The sequence below is a fragment of the Oncorhynchus kisutch genome, linkage group LG22, assembly GCF_002021735.2.
Source record: "Oncorhynchus kisutch isolate 150728-3 linkage group LG22, Okis_V2, whole genome shotgun sequence".
Classification (NCBI taxonomy): Eukaryota; Metazoa; Chordata; class Actinopteri; order Salmoniformes; family Salmonidae; genus Oncorhynchus; species Oncorhynchus kisutch.
The window spans coordinates 5,530,358-5,548,128 of record NC_034195.2 but is presented as its reverse complement, the minus strand read 5'-3'; the positions used below and the strand labels follow the sequence as shown (position 1 = coordinate 5,548,128).

The 17,771-nt window shown below is 44.1% G+C and overlaps 1 protein-coding gene across 1 annotated transcript; it reads right to left on the bottom strand.

Annotated features, from left to right (window-relative positions):
- Positions 1 to 14,618: 14,618 nt before the first annotated feature.
- On the bottom strand, positions 14,619 to 16,294 carry LOC109867723 (uncharacterized protein C11orf96 homolog). The gene has a single exon (XM_020456989.2). The coding sequence runs from the start codon at positions 15,879 to 15,881 to the stop codon at positions 15,498 to 15,500; it is 384 nt and encodes a 127-aa protein (XP_020312578.1). The 5' UTR covers positions 15,882 to 16,294; the 3' UTR covers positions 14,619 to 15,497.
- Between the last annotated feature and the right edge of the window lie 1,477 nt (positions 16,295 to 17,771).

The following is a 17,771-nucleotide window of genomic DNA, read 5'->3' as shown; positions in this document are numbered from 1 at the left end:
GAAAAGGAGGACCGAGCACGCCCCATTCTCATCAACGGGCCTGTAGTGGACCAAGTTGAGAGCTTCAAGTTCCTTGGAGTCCACATAACCAACAAACTAACATGGTCCAAACACACCAAGACAGGCGTGAAGAGGGCATTTCAAAACCTATTCCTCCTCAGGAGACTGAAAAGATTTGGCATGGGTCCTCAGACCCTCAAAAGGTTCTACAACTGCATCATCGAGAGCATGGTTGCATCACTGCCTGGTATGGAAACTGCTTGGCCTCTGACCGCAAGGCACTACAGAGGGTAGTGCGTACGGCCCAGTACATCACTGGGGCCAAGCTTCCTGCCATCCAGGACCTCTATACCAGGTGGTGTTAGAGGAAGGCCCTAAAAATTGTCAAAGACTTCAGCCACCCTAGTCATAGACTGATCTCTCTGCTACCGCATGGCAAGCGGTGCTGGAGCGACAAGTCTAGGTCCAAGAGGCTTCTCAACAGCTTCTACCTCCAAGCCATAAGAATAACATTTGATTTGATTTACACTGGTTTCACCTGGACAATCTCTGTCATGTTCTCAATATTTTGTACACTCAGTGTGTCAACTCACCCTCGTTCTCTCACTTGTTGTTTTCAGCCACAGTTTTCTACCTCCCCACCACCACCAACTATAATAACCTGTCATTGGAACTCCTTTTGCCCAGCGGTTTCGATACCAGCAACCTGTGCAACCAGCCATAGAGCAAACTGCCATTACATCATTTGGCTCCAAGGATCTTCCCTAAGAGACAAGGCCATTCCCCAAACTATTTAATAAAATGTAATATTGCAATCTGTCTTTGTTGTTCATTCGGTTAAGCCTGTACTCGATTGAACAGATATTGGGCTCCCCTGAAAAAGAAGCCGTTTATACCTGGTGCTAATATATGGTTGTCGTCATCCGATCAAGATGATCCAATCACTATTTGATCAAGATGATCTACGTCTACACATGGCATTAAAATGTGTCTCGTCTGTCCACAGTGTCTGCATTGTGACCAGATTTTACTGGTCCATATACTTCTACACTTGTGAGCTATCGATACATAGTGCGTCCCTGACTACCTCCGGAGGTGGTCAAAAATATCCGATTATAATCAGTTCGCAGTGTGTTTTTTGATCGTCTACACCTGTCTCAAAACAATGCAAAAAATATTAATAAGCACAGCACAAGCAGGAGTTCTGTGCACGTTGCCTTGTTGTTTACTCCCATTATTGGCACGACTCTTGTCCCCACCACTCTCTTTCCCTGTGAGACTCCATCTGATCTGGAACTGAAATCTTTATGCAACAGAACAGACTGTTACATAAGAAACGACAGAACAACTGATGATTCCACAGTACTGCCCAGAACAACAACAAGAAACATTTCATTGGAACACAAACACCTCAAACAAACATTAGGCTTAACAGTTTTTGGAGACATAGGGTGAGATCAAATATTAGTTATACTAGTGTATCTCAATATTCAAGTGGCCAAAATACAGCAGCACAGTGAGGATCACCAACTGTGAAACATCATTAACGATAAGGAAACTGAACATGTTGTTGAGCCGGAATGGTTCCTCATGATCAAAATGTCAGAGGGAGTTAGCATCAGGGGGAATGAAGCGGTGTTGAGTATCAGCCAGTATCAGCCTTGTTGCCAAAAGCAAAGGGTGGGGGTTGTTTTTTGTAAATCACATTTTTATCACTCGTTCCCATCTCCAGGGCAACAGTATAAAAAGTAGGTTGTGGGAGAAGGAGAGCGAGAAAGGAGACATGAACTAGAGTGGCCAATCTGTCACCACGACACGAGCAATGAGAAAAACATGTATCTCTTTCTTGCTCTCCTTCTTTCTCTCCCCTCCATCCCTCCCTTCCCGCAAGTCCTGCCCTCTGATCTGTGAAACAAATGTTTGTTGACTTGCATGGTCTGGTAAAAAGAGAAGAAAATGTATGAGATATATGACACCTATAGAAGGTCATGGTAAACACAATGATTAGCGTGTTTTGGGGTTTCTTGTGGGGCTATTTATATGCATCCAGCTGTCTGGAGTGCTGGATCTGTTTACGACACGAGGTCACCAAGCAGGCTCACGACCAATTCACACACCATTGGTGTAATAGATCATGCATGTGCACAAGCATAGAGGTGGATGCACCCATAAACTTACACACACATGCACACACGTGCACATGAGGTTGAGTGAGACAGTTATTCCATCAAACTTCAAATGACGAGAATAGTTAAAGGTGTGCAAAAAGGTCTCCACAAATACCATAACACTTAATATTAATGCTCATTTAGGCTTGATTAAATAAGCCTCGACAACATTTTTTGTCTATCACTACATTTTAGTTGTTGTTTTAGTTGTATAACTCGGAAATAAACATCTACAGTGTATGTCAATAATGATTACTAAGATAATGAGCTATGATCTAGCTAGCTAGCTAGTTAGCTATCTATAGCCAGACAGTGTATTCCCAATCAAGGTGATGAGGCTGCCATTGTTAAGACGGCTGTTTCTAGCTTCTAGCTTCTAGCTCCTAAGAAACTTTGCAGTATTTTGTTTTTTTGTGTGTTATTTCTTACATTATTAGGCCAGCATTATTTTGGTGTTATTACATACAGTTGGAAATAACTTTTGGATATCAGAGCAGCGGTAACTCACCAGCATTACGACCAGGAATACGACTTTCCCAAATTGGATCCTTTGTTCGTACCCCCCAGGGCAATTTAACTTATTCCAGAGGCTGCGTCAAAACACTGCCGGCAGAGAAGAGGTATTTGGAATGGACTTCTAGTCCGAATCAGGAGGCGTGCACACCATCCATCGCTTCCCAGTATATTACTCGCTAATGTTCAGTCTAAGGATAATAAAGTAGATGAGGCGAGGATCTTCTTCCAGCGAGACATCAGGGATTGTGACATACTCTGTTTCACGGAAACATGGCTCTCTCGGGATATACTGTCCCCGTCCATACAGACATCTGGGTTCTCAGTACATCGCGCAGACAGGAATAAAGAACTCTCCAGGAAGAAGAAAGAAGGTGGTGTATGTTTCATTTAAAAAATATATATATTTCACCTTTATTTAACCAGGTAGGCTAGTTGAGAACAAGTTCTCATTTGCAACTGCAACCTGGCCAAGATAAAGCATAGCATTTCGACACATACAACAACACAGAGTTACACATGGAATAAACAAAACATACAGTCAATAATACAGTAGAACAAAAGAAAACAAAAAGTCTATATACAGTGAGTGCAAATGAGGTAAGTTAAGGAAATAAATAGGCCATGATGGCGAAGTAATTGAAATATAGCAATTAAACACTGGAATGGTAGATCGGCAGAAGATGAATGTGCAGGTAGAGATACTGGGGTGCAAAGGAGCCAAATAAATAAATAAATACCAGTATGGGGATGAGGTAGGTAGCCTATCTGAGGTAGGTAGATAGCCTATCTTTAAACAGCCCATCTAAGTACAGGTGCAGTGATCTGTAAGCTGCTCTGACAGCTGGTGCTTAAAGCTAGTGAGGGAGATATGAGTCTCCAGCTTCAGAGATTTTTGCAATTTGTTCCAGTCATGGGCAGCAAAGAACTGGAAGGAAAGATGACTGAAGGAGGAATTGGCTTTGGGGGTGACCAGTGACATATACCTGCTGGAGCACGTGCTACGAGTGGGTGTTTATGGTGACCAGTGAGCTGAGATAAGGCGGGGCTTTACCTAGCAGAGACTTGTAGATAACCTGTAGCCAGTGGATTTGGCGACAAGTATGAAGCGAGGGCCAACCAACGAGAGCGTACAGGTCACAATTTATTTATTTTTATTTTACTAGGCAAGTCAGTTAAGAACAAATTCTTATTTTCAATGACGGCCTAGGAACAGTGGGTTAACTGCCTGTTCAGGGGCAGAACGACAGATTTGTACTTTGTCAGCTCGGGGATTTGAACTTGCAACCTTCCAGTTACTAGTCCAACGCTCTAACCACTAGGCTACCCTGCCGCCCCAATGGTCGGTAGTGTATGGGGCTTTTGTGACAAAACGGATGGCACTGTGATAGACTGCATCCAGTTTGTTGAGTAGAGTGTTGGAGGCTATTTTATAGATGACATCACGAAGTAGAGGATCGGTAGGATGGTCAGTTTTACGAGGGTATGACAGCATGAGTGAAGGATGCTTTGTTGCGATATAGGAAGCCGATTCTAGATTTAGTTTTGGATTGGAGATGGCTAATGTGAGTCTGGAAGGAGAGTTTACAGTCTAACCAGACACCCAGTTATTTGTAGTTGTCCACGTATTCTAAGTCAGAGCCTTCCAGAGTAGTGATGCTTGACGGGCGGGCAGGTGCGGGCAGTGATCGATTGAATAGCATGCATTTAGTTTTATTTGCGTTTAAGAGCAGTTCGAGGCCACGTAAGGAGAATTGTATGGCATTGAAGCTCGTCTGGAGGTTAGTTAACACAGTGTCCAAGTAGGGGCCAGAAGTATACAGAATGGTGTCGTCTGCGTATAGGTGGATCAGAGAATCACCAGCAGCAAGAGCGACATCATTGATGTAAACAGAAAAGAGAGTCGGCCCGAGAATTGAACCCTGTGGCACACCCATAGAGACTGTCAGAGGACCGGACAACAGTCCCTCCGATTTGACACACTGAACTCTATCTGAGAAGTAGTTGGTAAACCAGGTGAGGCAATCATTTGAGAAACCAAGGCTGTCGAGTCTGCCAATAAGAATGTTGTGATTGACAGAGTCGAAAGCCTTGGCCAGGTTGCAACAATTTCGGCAGATATTTTTAGAAAGAGAGGGTCCAGATTGTCTAGCCCGGCTGATTTGTAGGGGTTCAGATTTTGCAGCTCTTTCAGAACATCCGATATCTGGATTTGGGTAAAGGAGAAATGGTGGGGGCTTTGGCGGGTTGCTGTGGAGGGTGCCGGGCAGTTGCCCGGGGTAGGGGTAGCCAAGTGGAAAGCATGGCCAGCCGTAGAGAAATGCTTATTGAAATTCTCAATTATAGTGGATTTATCGGTGGTGACAGTGTTTCCTAGCCTCAGAGCAGTGGGCAGCTGGGATGAGGTGCTCTTATTCTCCATGGACTTTACAGTGTCCCAGAACTTTTTTGAGTTAGTACTACAGGATGCAAATTTCTGTTTGAAAAAGCTTGCCTTAGCTTTTCTAACTGCCTGTGTATATTTGTTCCTAACTTCCCTGAAAAGTTGCATATCACGGGGGCTATTCGATGCTAATGCAGAACGCCACAGGATGTTTTTGTGCTGTCAAGGGCAGACAGGTCTGGAGTGAACCAAGGACTATACCTATTCCTAGTTCTACATTTTTTGAGATGGGCATGCTTATTTAAGATGGTGAAGAAGGCACTTTTAAAGAATAGCCAGGCATCATCTACTGACGGGATGAGGACAATGTCATTCCAGGATACCCCGGCCAGGTCGATTAGAAAGGCCTGCTCACAGAAGTGTTTTAGGGAGCGTTTGACAGTGATGAGGGGTGGTCGTTTGACCGAAGACCCATTACGGATGCAGGCAATGAGGCAGTGATCGCTGAGATCTTGATTGAAAACAGCAGAGGTGTATTTGGAGAGCGAGTTAGTTAGGATGACATCTATGAGGGTGCCTGTGTTTACTGATTTGGGGTTGTACCTAGTAGGTTCATTGATAATTTGTGTGAGATTGAGGGCATGAAGCTTAGTTTGTAGGATGGCCGGGGTGTTAAGCATGTCCCAGTTTAGGTCACCTAGTAGCACGAGCTCAGAAGATAGATGGGGGGCAATCAATTCACATATGGTATCGAGGGCACAGCTGGGGGCAGCGGGAGGTCTATAGCAAGCGACAACAGTGAGAGACTTGTTTCTGGAAAGGTGAAAGTAGAAGCTCAAATTGTTTGGGTACAGACTTATATAGTAATACAGAACTCTGCAGGCTGTCTCTGCAGTAGATTGCAACACCGCCCCCTTTGGCAGTTCTATCTTGGCGGAAAACGTTATAGTTAGGAATGGAAATTTCAAGGTTTTTGGTGGTTTTCCTAAGCCAGGATTCAGACACGGCTAAGACATCTGGGTTGGCAGAGTGTGCTAAAGCAGTGAGTAAAACAAACTTAGGGAGTAGGCTTCTAATGTTAACATGCATGAAACCAAGGCTATTACGTTTACAGAAGTCAACAAATGAGAGCACCTGTGGGGTGGGAGTGGAGCTAGGCACTGCAGGACCTGGATTAACCTCCACATCACCAGAGGAACAGAGGAGAAGTAGGATAAGGGTACGGCTAAAGACTATACGAACTGGCCGTCTAGCACGTTCAGAACAGAGGAGCAGGTTTCTGGGCACGATAGCATAGATTCAAGGCATAGTGTACAGACAAAGGTAAGGTAGGATGTGAGTACATTGGAGGTAAACCTAGGCATTAGGTAATGAAGAGAGAGATATAGTCTCTAGAGATGTTTAAACCAGGTGATGTCATTGCATATGTAGGAGGTGGAACAACATGGTTGGTTAAGGCATATTGAGCAGGGCTAGAGGCTCTACAGTGAAATAAGACAGTAATCACTAACCAGGACAGTAATGGACAAGGCATATTGATATTAGAGAGAGGCATGCGTAGCCAAGTGAACATATGGGTCCAGTGAGTGGTTGGGCTGGCTGGGGACACAGCGATTCAGACAGTTAGCAGGCCGATGCTAACAAGCTAACAGTTAGTAGGCCGGGGCTAAGCAAGCTAGCAGCTAGTAGACCGGGGCAAGCTAGCAGTTAGCAGTCCGGGTTAGCAGTTACAGACCGGGCAGGTAAGCTAGCAGTTAGCAGGCCGGGGCCGGAAACTAGTAGTTAGCAGACCGGGGCAAGCTAGCAGTTAGCAGACCGGGTTAGCAAGGGCTGGCAGTTAGCAGACCAGGTTAGCAACCAAGCAGTTAGCAAGGGCTAGCAGTTAGCAGACCGGGCAGGCAAGCTAGCAGTTAGCCGACCAGGTTAGCAAGCAAGCAGATAGCAGGGGCTAGAAAGTTAGCCTTTGGGGGGCGTCACGATGGGGGTAAGTCTGTTTTTGCCTCTTCGTGCGGTGAGGTCGATAGACCAGTCGTGGAATTAGTAGGGTTCCAAGTAGCCCTAGGTAGCTAGCATGCCTAGCTGGTTAGCATAATGGGCCTTCAGCGGGCGTCGCGCCTGAGGGGCCTGTTTGGAGTCCTCGGGCAGATTATGTCGGTATTCCAGTCGTAGGGGATCTGCGGGGTTCCATCCCCGTACCGGCTGTAGAAGGGGTCCGGATATTGTAGCCCAGGAGTATGCTTTGGTGGTAGCACAGGAGCCCTGGCCCGGGCTAGCTTCAAGCTAATTTGTGCTTGCTCTGGGATGGAAACACTAGCCAGGAGTAGTCATCCGGGATTGCGGTTAGCTAGTTGAGAAGATCCAGATGAAAACGTTCAGTTTGCAGTAGGAATAAATAACAAGTCCTTTATGCTCTGGTTAGAGTCACGTTGTTCGAACGTGACTCCTACAACGCCTTGGCATGCTCCTGATGAGGTGGCGGGTGGTCTCCTGAGGGATCTCCTCTCAGACCTGGACTAAAGTATCCGCTAACTGCTGGACAGTCTGTGGTGCAACGTGTCGTTGGTGGATGGAGCGAGACATGATGTCCCAGATGTGCTCAACTGGATTCAGGTCTGGGGAACGTAGCATCAGTCCATAGCATCAATGCCTTCCTCTTGCAGGAACTGCTGACACACTCCAGCCACATGAGGTCTAGCATTGTCTTGCATTAGGAGGAACCCAGGGCCACCCGCACCAGCATATGGTCTCACAAGGGGTCTGAGGATCTCATCTCAGTACCTAATGGCAGTCAGGCTACCTCTGGCGAGCACATGGAGGGCTGTGCGACCCCCAAAGAAATGCCACCACACACCATGACTGACCCACCGCCAAACCGGTCATGCTGGATGATGTTGCAGGCAGCAGAACGTTCTCCACGGTGTCTCCAGACTGTCACGTCTGTCACATGTGCTCAGTGTGAACCTGCTTTCATCTGTGAAGAGCACAGGGCGCCAGTGGCGAATTTGCCAATCTTGGTGTTCTCTGGCAAATGCTAAACGTCCTGCACGGTGTTGGGCTGTAAGCACAACCCCCATCTGTGGACGTCGGTAGGGCAACAACCCAGCAGCAGGGCCGCTACCTCCGGCTTTGTGCAAGGAGGAGCAGGAGGAGCACTGCCAGAGCCCTGCAAAATGACCTCCAGCAGGCCACAAATGTGCATGTGTCTGCTCAAAAGGTCAGAAACAGACTCCATGAGGGTGGTAAAAAATAACATAGAGAAACTGAAGTTATTTTGTTTACCCAACCTAAAATACCTCACAGTCAAATGCTGTCCGCATGACTTCCCAAGATAATTCACTTCAGTTATAGTCACAGCCGTGTATATTCCCCCTCAAGCCGATACCACGACAGCCCTCAAAGAACTACACTGGACTTTATGCAAACTGGAAACCACATATCCTGATGCCGCAATTCAATGGCTCAGACACGAGACATATGTGGCAGGGTCTACAGACAATCACGGACTACAAAGGGAAAACCAGCCACTTTGCGGACACTGACATCTTCCATCCGGACAAGCTAAACACCTTCTTCGCCTGCTTTGAGGATAACCCAGTGACACCAACGTGGCCCACTGCCAAGGACTATGGAGGCCGACATGAGTAAGACATTTAAGCATGTTAACCCTCGCAAGGCTGCCGGCCCAGACGTCATTCCTAGCTGCGTCCTCAGAGCATGCGCAGACCAGCTGGCTGGAGTGTTTACGAACATATTCAATCTCTCGCTATCCCAGTCTGGTGTCCCCACTTGCATCAAAATGTCCGCAATTGTTCCTGTACCAAAGAAAGCAAAGGTAATTGAAGTAAATGACTATCGCCATGTAGCACTCACTTCTGTCATCATGAAATTATTTGAGAGACTAGTAAAGGATCACACCTCTACCTTACCTGATGCCCTAGACCCACTTCAATTTGCTTACCGCCACAATAAATCCACAGACGATGCAATCGCCATCGCACTGCACACCACCCTATCCCATCTGGACAAGAGGAAGACCTATGTAAGACTGCTGTTCATTGACTATTGCTCATCATTCAGCACCATAGTACCATCCAAGCTCATCATTAAGCTCGTGGCACTGGGTCTGAACCCCGCCCTGTGCAACTGGGTCCTGGACTTCCTGACGGGCCGCCACCAGGTGGTGAAACAACACCTCCACTTTGCTGGTCCTCGACAAAGGGGCCCCACAAGGGTGCGTGCTCAGCCCCCTCCTGTACTCCCTGTTCACCCATGACTGTGTGGCAATGCACGCCTCCAACTAAATCATCAAGTTTGCAGACGACACAACAGTAGTAGGCCTGATTACCAACAATGACGAGACAGCCTACAGAGAGGAGGTGAGAGCCCTGGTGCCAGGAAAATAACCTCTAACTGTCACGTTCTGACCTTTATTTTGTTGTTATTTAGTATGGTCAGGGTGTGAGTTGGGGTGGGAAGTCTATGTTTGTTTTTCTATGATTTGGGGATTTCTATGTTTCGGCCTAGTATGGTTCTCAATCAGAGGCAGGTGTCATTAGTTGTCTCTGATTGAGAATCATACTTAGGTAGCCTGGGGTTCACTGTTTGTTTGTGGGTGATTGTCTATGTTAGTTGCTTGTGTCAGCACAGTTCTCATTATAGCTTCACGGTCGTTATTCGTTTATTGTTTTGTATAGTTTGTATTCAGTGTCCAGTGCTTTCTTTTATTTAAAAAATCATCATGAACACATACCACGCTGCATTTTGGTCCGCTTCATACGACGACCGTGACACTAACTCAACAGCAGAGGGAGAACGCCCCTGTCCAAATGGACGGGACGGCAGTGGAGAACGTGGAAAGCTGAAAGTTACTCGGCGTACACATCACTGACGATCTGAAATGGTCCACCCACACAGACAGTGTGGTAAAGAAGGAGCAACAGCACCTCTTCCATCTCAGGAGGCTGAAGAAATTTGGCTTGGCCACTAAAACCCTCACAAACTTTTACAGATGCACAATTGAGAGCATCCTATCGGCAACTGCACTGCCCGCCACCGTAGGGCTCTCCAGAGGGTGGTGCGATCTGCCAAACGCATCCCCAGGGGCTAACTACCTGCCCTCCAGGACACCTACAGCACCCGATGTCACAGGAAGGGCAAAAAGATAATCAAGGACTTCAACCACACAAGCTGTTCACCCCACTATCATCCAGAAGGCGAGGTCAGTACAGTTGCATAAAAAGCTGGGACCGAGAGACTGAAAAACAACTTCAATTTCAAGGCCATTAGACTGTTAAATAGCCATCACTCGCCGGCTTCCACCCGGTTACATAACTCTGCACCTTAGAGACTGCTGCCCCATATACATAGACTTGGAATCACTGGCCACTTTAATAATGGAACACTAGTCACTTTAATAATGTTTAAGTAATGTCTACATACTGCTTCACTCATCTCATATGTATATGCTGTATTCTATTCTACTGTATATTTGACAAGGGCACTTGTTGTGAACTGTTAGATACTACTGCACTGTTGGAGCTAGGAACACAAGCATTTTGCTACACCTGCAATAATTGGGCTCCCGAGTGGCGCAGCAGTCTAAGGCACTGCATCTCAGTGCCAGAGGCGTCACTACAGACACCTAGTTCGAATCCAGGCTGTATCACAACAGGCTGTGATTAGGAGTCCCATAGGGCGGCGCACAGTTGGCCGGTGTAGGCTGTCATTGTAAACAAAATACAATTTCTTAACTGGCTTGCCAGGTTAAATAAAAACATGTAAAACATATGCTGTGTATGTGACCAATAAAATGTGATTTGATTTGAAACAGCTAAAACTAGCTAGCTAAATGTTTTAGTTTATAAGACTTGTTGGATGACAAAACATAATGAACCTTAGCTTGCTAGCTAAGTTGAGCTGACAGGCATTTTGCACTGGTTTTAGTCATCAATCTAGTAAGAGGCAATATTTTATTAATGTTGTAGTGTCTGTGTCCCCCAACACCCAGAAAGCTATGACCCTTGGCTTTCACCTGGAATTGTTTATTTATGTCTGAGAAAAAACACACTTTTCAACACATATGATTTAGTACACAATAAAAGTATAATAAAACATCTAAATATGACAATATTATATATTTTTTAAATGTGTGAATGAATAAGCCTTTTCATATTTTACAATATGTCCAAATATAGTTATAATCTGTTTTAGGAACATCTACCAAAAATATTTCACCTTTTCAATTACTGTACTAAACACATTAGTGATAGTCAAAATCTGTTACATTTGTGAACTTCTAAATCAACATTTGGGCCATTTAACCTCTTCGAACTACCCATCCTGGATCCGGGAGAATTGTCATCAACTACACAAATTAGCATAGCGCAACGGTCAAAAAATATTACTCGAAAATATTTATATTCATGAAATCACAAGTGAAATATAGTGAAACACAGCTTAGCCTTTTGTTAATCACCCTCTCATCTCAGATTTTGAAATTATGCTTTACAGCCAAAGCAAGACAAGTGTTTGTGTAAGTTTATCGATAGCCTAGCATAGCATTATGTCCAGCTAGCAGCAGGAAGCTTGGTCACAAATCAGAAAAGCAATCAAATTATTCGTTTACCTTTGATGCGCTTCGGATGTTTTCACTCACGAGACTCCCAGTTAGACAGCAAATGTTCCTTTTGTTCCATAAAGATTATTTTTATACCCCAAATACCTCTGTTTGTTGGTCACGTTATGTTGAGAAATCCACCGGAAATACCGGTCACGACAACGCCAAAAAAATATCTAAATTATTTCCATAATATCGACAGAAACATGGCAAATGTTTTTTTTATAATCAATCCTCAGGGTGTTTTTCAAATATCTATTCGATAATATATCAACCGGGACAATTGGCTTTTCAGTAGGAGCGAGAGGAAAAATGACTACCTCTGTCTTTTACGCAAGAATCACTCAGACCCCTCAGCTGGCCACTTACGCAATGTAGTTGTTTACGCTCATTCTTCAACATAAAGGCGTGAAACTTCGTCAAAATGCTGTAGACACCTTAGGGAATACGTTGAAAAAAGGAATCTGGTTGATATCCCTTTCAATGGCCAATAGGGGTACATAGGAACACAACAGTTTCAAAATAAGAGGCACTTCCTGATTGGATTTTCCTCAGTGTTTCACCTGCAATATCACTTCTGTTATACTCACAGACAATATTTTGACAGTTTTGGAAACTTTAGAGTGTTTTCTATCCTAAACTGTCAATTATATGCATATTCTAGCATTTGGTCCTGAGAAATAGGCGGTTTACTTTGGGAACGTTATTTTTCCAAAACTAAAAATAGTTTCTTAAACAGCATGCATCCCTCCTATAGGGGAGAAGGGCTATGTAAAGGGCTCACTTCTGTTGTTCTGAGCATATGCAATGTGTCTGCCTCGACGTAAAACAAATTTGACTTCTTTACTTATTTTAGGTTTAAGGAAGTGTGTAGGTTGCAATCTTTATCATAGGGCTATGAAATGTATTTAGATCCGCCTGCTCAAATTCGCCGATTGCTTTGCCATGTCTGTGCCGTGAAGCAGTCAAGCTGGATAAATGTTTTTTTTAAGGACTGTCCCTTTGACGTAATGTTTCAGTGAAGTGATTTAAATGGATGTAATGATGCAGCTGACCACCAGAGGGAGGCAAATGCACGTTTAATCGATAGAGGACATTTACATGGTCCTAGGAAGGTCTGGATGGCTGTCTTCTCACATGAAACAGTGGGAAATGAATCAAATACATCATGTAAACATATACATATATTTTTTAAGTAATTCTAGTGCCCAGTGTTTTTTTCACAAAAAGTAAGCTATCTAACTGCCGCCAGAGCTAACTAGTTAACAAAAACGTGGCTAACTACTCAGATAATTCAGCTATTTCTGATCTAATGTTACCATGTATGGCTAGCTAGACCCTTTCTGATAAATGTACTGTACACAAGGTTAGCTAGCTGGATAGCTAGCTAGCAAACATTAGCTAGCCCATGTGTGGCTTAGCTAGCCTAGCATTTTCTCGATCACAAATACTCTTGCCACTTTAAGATGTCAATAAATAAAGATCAATGTAAACAGTAGTGTCATTACAAGTGATTTATTATGGCTAGCTAGAAGGATTACTGTGTCTTGCCTTCTCATTCTGCAGCACAAATCCGACTGACCACCTACCTTCACATTGCAGCACAAAGGAAAAATGTAAACTGCTTTGAAATCCCGGCACTGGATTATTTCCTGACTGGAATAGCTGGATCAAATGTAAAACATGAAATAGAGTTCTGATTGTGTTCTCAACAGTACAATACTGAGCATGTGACCTCAGAGATGTGTGAAATTGTACATTCACAATGCCCTCAAATGACATCATTTCCAAGCATTCCAGAGGAGCACGCTGACAGGTAGCGATGACTCTTTTAGTCTTATACCAAGGATACAAAATCTACCCTGACCAACATATTACTTCAGATCATTTTATGGCGCATTTAGCTGTTGTATAAAGAAAGGTTTGGAAAAACAGGGAAGCCTTTGCCTGTCACTTTTAAGAGTCAGTGGCCCATAACATATAACACGTTTTTGCAAATTCGTAACATATTGTACGTTTTGCAAATGTGTAACATATAGTGTGAATTGTAATTCTTAGCTTAACATACTAAATGGGTGATAGACATTCACAAATGAATACGCACCATACGAAACGTAATATATCCTACCAACAGGAGTGTCTTGATTTCCTTACAGAATAATACAAAATGCCCTGAGCCAAGGTTGCGCTAATAGGAATATTCCAAGTTCAGACAGAAGGGGGAATCAGAACGCTATGATCTCCAGGAACTTTATTCGTGGTGTATATTTTCACTTGTTGCATAACTAGTACTGCCTGTTGATGTTTAGGAGGCAGCTACAGTAACTGGAAGATATTAACATATTCAGTTTGTATTTTATTTCACCTGGGTGCTTATGTACCCTGCTAGCACCCTGGTACTATATGTAGCTCCCGTCATCAATAGGTCTCCAAGGGACAGCTGAAGGTTTCATGAAAGCTGAATAGGACACTATCCTTCCAGCAGGGTTTTGTTATGGTTTTACTTGCTGACGCAAGCTGAACATGATTTAAGTGCGTCATGAAGCCAGTGAGCATGAAGAAGAAGGTCAAGTTCCTCAGTTGAGTGTTTATATATGAACCAGACCAGAGGAGTTTGGAACGTGGCAGAAATATGTACAGAGAGATGTGATTTAAGGATGTGCATTTGCGTGAAAAAAAGCTGTGCACCTGTTGAAAGAGGCTGTATGCAGAACCTTTGATTCTGGGGCTGTTCCTGAGACAAAAGGGGTCCCCTAAATGGACAGAAATATATGCATATCCTATCCTATTCTCTCATGAGGTAATAGATTGATTCCTATTATATCGTAATATGAACCATTCAGCTAACATTCAAACCAAAATGTTATGTAAATAATTAACTAACTTATACATTGTATCTTCAAGTGTTCGCATGTGAGCAAAAGAGAAAACAGGTGGATATCGTTGCAAATATTTATTACACTTGAAGCAAACTAACAAATATGGATGTAAAACAATGTCAAAAAAAAAATGATATTCATCTTAGAAATCAAGTGTGACTTTAGAAGTCAAACGAGTCAACGACAAAATTATATTTGTAGATTTGCTGTTACAAACAAAATAAGAGAATTAATATTTTCACATCTGGAAAGGCATTTTTTTTTGTGAGTGGCATTCGCTAGCTGTGGAGCTTAACATAGAAATAAGAGCAGTGCCAAAACATTGCAAAGTAACTCCTAACTTCAGTTAGCATTGAGTATCTTTCCATACACAGAGTTCAGTCAGTCAAATCTGAATGAGCTGTCTCTTTCAATCATGACTGCACTTGGAGAATCTGTTTGAAGCAGAATACAAAACAAGTACAACATTGTCCTTTCTTTTATATAAAAGGATGGAAACAAAGACATTCCACATTTAACACATTTCAAGTTCAAAGCCCCTCCTGGCCTGAAGTCCTCGCCAGTAGAAAAGGAATATATCCGAAGGAGAATATCTCTGAAGTGGTGTATTCAACACTGCATCATAGCTTATATTCTACACTTAGCTTCTCTAAGAGGCGTTAGCAATATAACCAGCCAGTGATATATATTACAGGGTAGCGTTCTTTACAAAAATGTGTCAAATGCATACCGTAGCCACATATATTGGTATGCTAATATGTGTATGTGGAAACATATATTTTCAAGGAGAATGGCCTATATGCACAGGAGCATCTTGGATATCAGTTCAGTTTAGTTCATTTGGCCCCTGTGTGAAGCAGAATTGGAAGGGAAAAGGGGCTTGTGCCAGTGCCAGGCAGGGTGCGTACACTTCTCCACTTCTCCTCAGGTCCTGCCCGTCAATGGGCAGAGTCAGAGTCACTAGAGTCCAGGCTTTGCTGTGTGGCCGTGGCCGTGGGCGTGCGTCGACCAGTCGTCGGACAGTAGAGCGCCTGCGTGCTCCGGCGTAGGTTCTCCAGGGACTGCAGGAAAGACCGGCGTGCCCGCTCCTCTTCCAGGGGCGAGGCGCCCTCCTCCTCCACCTCGGTGATCTCGGCGAAGGTGACGGGCTGGGTCTTGAAGCGGGCCTCGCGGGCCCGGCGGGGGCGGCTCTTGCCACGGGCGTGCCCCTTGGGGACGGGGAGCTGCTGGGGGAACTCCTCCATGGTCGAGGAGAGAAGATGGGCAGGTAGCATGTGGTGGAAGCCCTGGGTCTCCATGGGCATCTGACGGACAGCAGCCATGTGTGGAACACTGGGTGTGAAAGCAGGTGGAAAAAGCAGTTGTTTTGCTCCTTCGTATGCTATTGTCCCACAGTTCTCCCTCTCTCTCTCTCTCTCTCTCTTTGGTGCCTCCTCTATTGTTAGATGCTCTTTCTCAGGAAAGACGGTGAAGCAAAGTTCTCTTAACCATACCAAAATCTCCCAAAGTCCTGGATGATGAAACTCTGTGTTTGTACCAAAGAGCTGCTGTATCAGATGTCGGCCTCTTTTTTTCCAATTCTCTAATCTTTGAGTCCTTGTCAGTACTGCAGAGCCTGTGCGAGCGGAGGTTGCTACATATGTCCACTCGTGCTGTAAGCTGTTCCTCCTTCTTGTTGTTGTTTCTCTATGTCGCTGTATCTGCCTCAGTCCAGCGAGTGCTACTGACACAGACAGCTCCGGCACCGGCTTTTATAGCGTCGTCTCACTACCCACTCAACTTTACTACTCCACCCCCTTCCCTCTTGGGCTCAGTCGTCACTAGTTAACACAGCCGCAATGCCATAAACCTGCCTATTTCTACAATTTCTCTTCTTAAAATCAGATTTTTAAACCTAACCTTAACCCTTAGCTTAATCACTCTGCTAACCTTATGCCTAACTTTAACCTTAAATGAAGACCAAAAAGAAAATGTTTGTTTTCAATCATTTTTACGATAGAACACATTTTGACTTTGTGGCTGTATTATCTAGTGGAAACCCTCGATATCTCTCTGTGCCAAAATCAAATCGCTCCTTCTCAGTCATCGTTCCAGCTTCCATAGCAGTTGCCCATAGTCAGTCTCCCTAAATATACAGAGATGAAGTGAGAGAGGAGTAAGAGAAAGAGGGGTGTGCCGTGTGGTAGAGAGCGAGAGCGGGATGGGTGGGTGGAGAGTGGGAACGAATGAGAGTAAAGGGGAAATAAACCAAAAGATTTAGAGGTTGAGGGTCTTAGAGGGGCATGAGCTGTTACTCTTCCAAATTGTTGGGGGAAACATGTAGCTAGTTACCTGTGCTTATATGTATGCTAACAAGCAAAGATAAACAGTGGCATTAAAGGGCAACTGTACTTCCTGATTTGGCCTCATTATAGATTTGGTTCATTAAGAAATGCTAGCGGCCATGACTGAGTTGGTTTTGGGAAGTGTTTTGATGTGTGTGTCTCTTGTGTGTGTTCACAGGTGGGAAGAGTTACACAAATGATTTAGCCAATTAGGTTCAGCCGGCTGGTGTGCGACCGTGGCAAAATTGGTTTGATTTTGGACAGTCTATCTCCGGGTCTGGATTTACCATGCTTTGCGATTGGGTCGCGTTCAGCTGCACTCCAAATTGATGATTACCTGTGGGCACGTGGGCAGGATTGAAACAAACCCAACCTTCATTTACGTTGTGATGCAGTCAAGACCACAAAACTCAGTTTTGGACGAGACTGATAAACAAATGATAAATGATCCTATTTACACTTGTTTTGGTCCATTTTGACTGTAGAATCAATGTTCCTGACTCATATCAATGCCACTTAGGCTGTTTTCTAAATGGGAAGTTAAGATTTTAGAGGCAGTTGCTCTTTAATAAGTTATGCGGTCCCCACATAAATACATACACACATGCAGAGAACAGATTAAGTACATGCAGGAGGATTTCAGAGCATGTGCCGGACCATTTAACCATAGAGATCCTATCAAAATCATTTTCTATAATTCTCTTTTACCATTGACTTCATAATTTAGACAATGTATAGAAAAACTGTACAAACAAAGATTGTAAAGACACACACACCTAACATAAAGATACACATCTACTGAATGTACATACAGTATATGGATGTATGGGGTTTGTGCCCATCCACAGGTAACTGCCAAAATAAAGGAAACACCAACATAAAGTATCT

Coding starts and splice junctions, on each gene's coding strand:
- LOC109867723 (XM_020456989.2), bottom strand. CDS start 15,881: ATGGCTGCTGTCCGTCAGATGCCCATGGAGACCCAGGGCTTCCACCAC.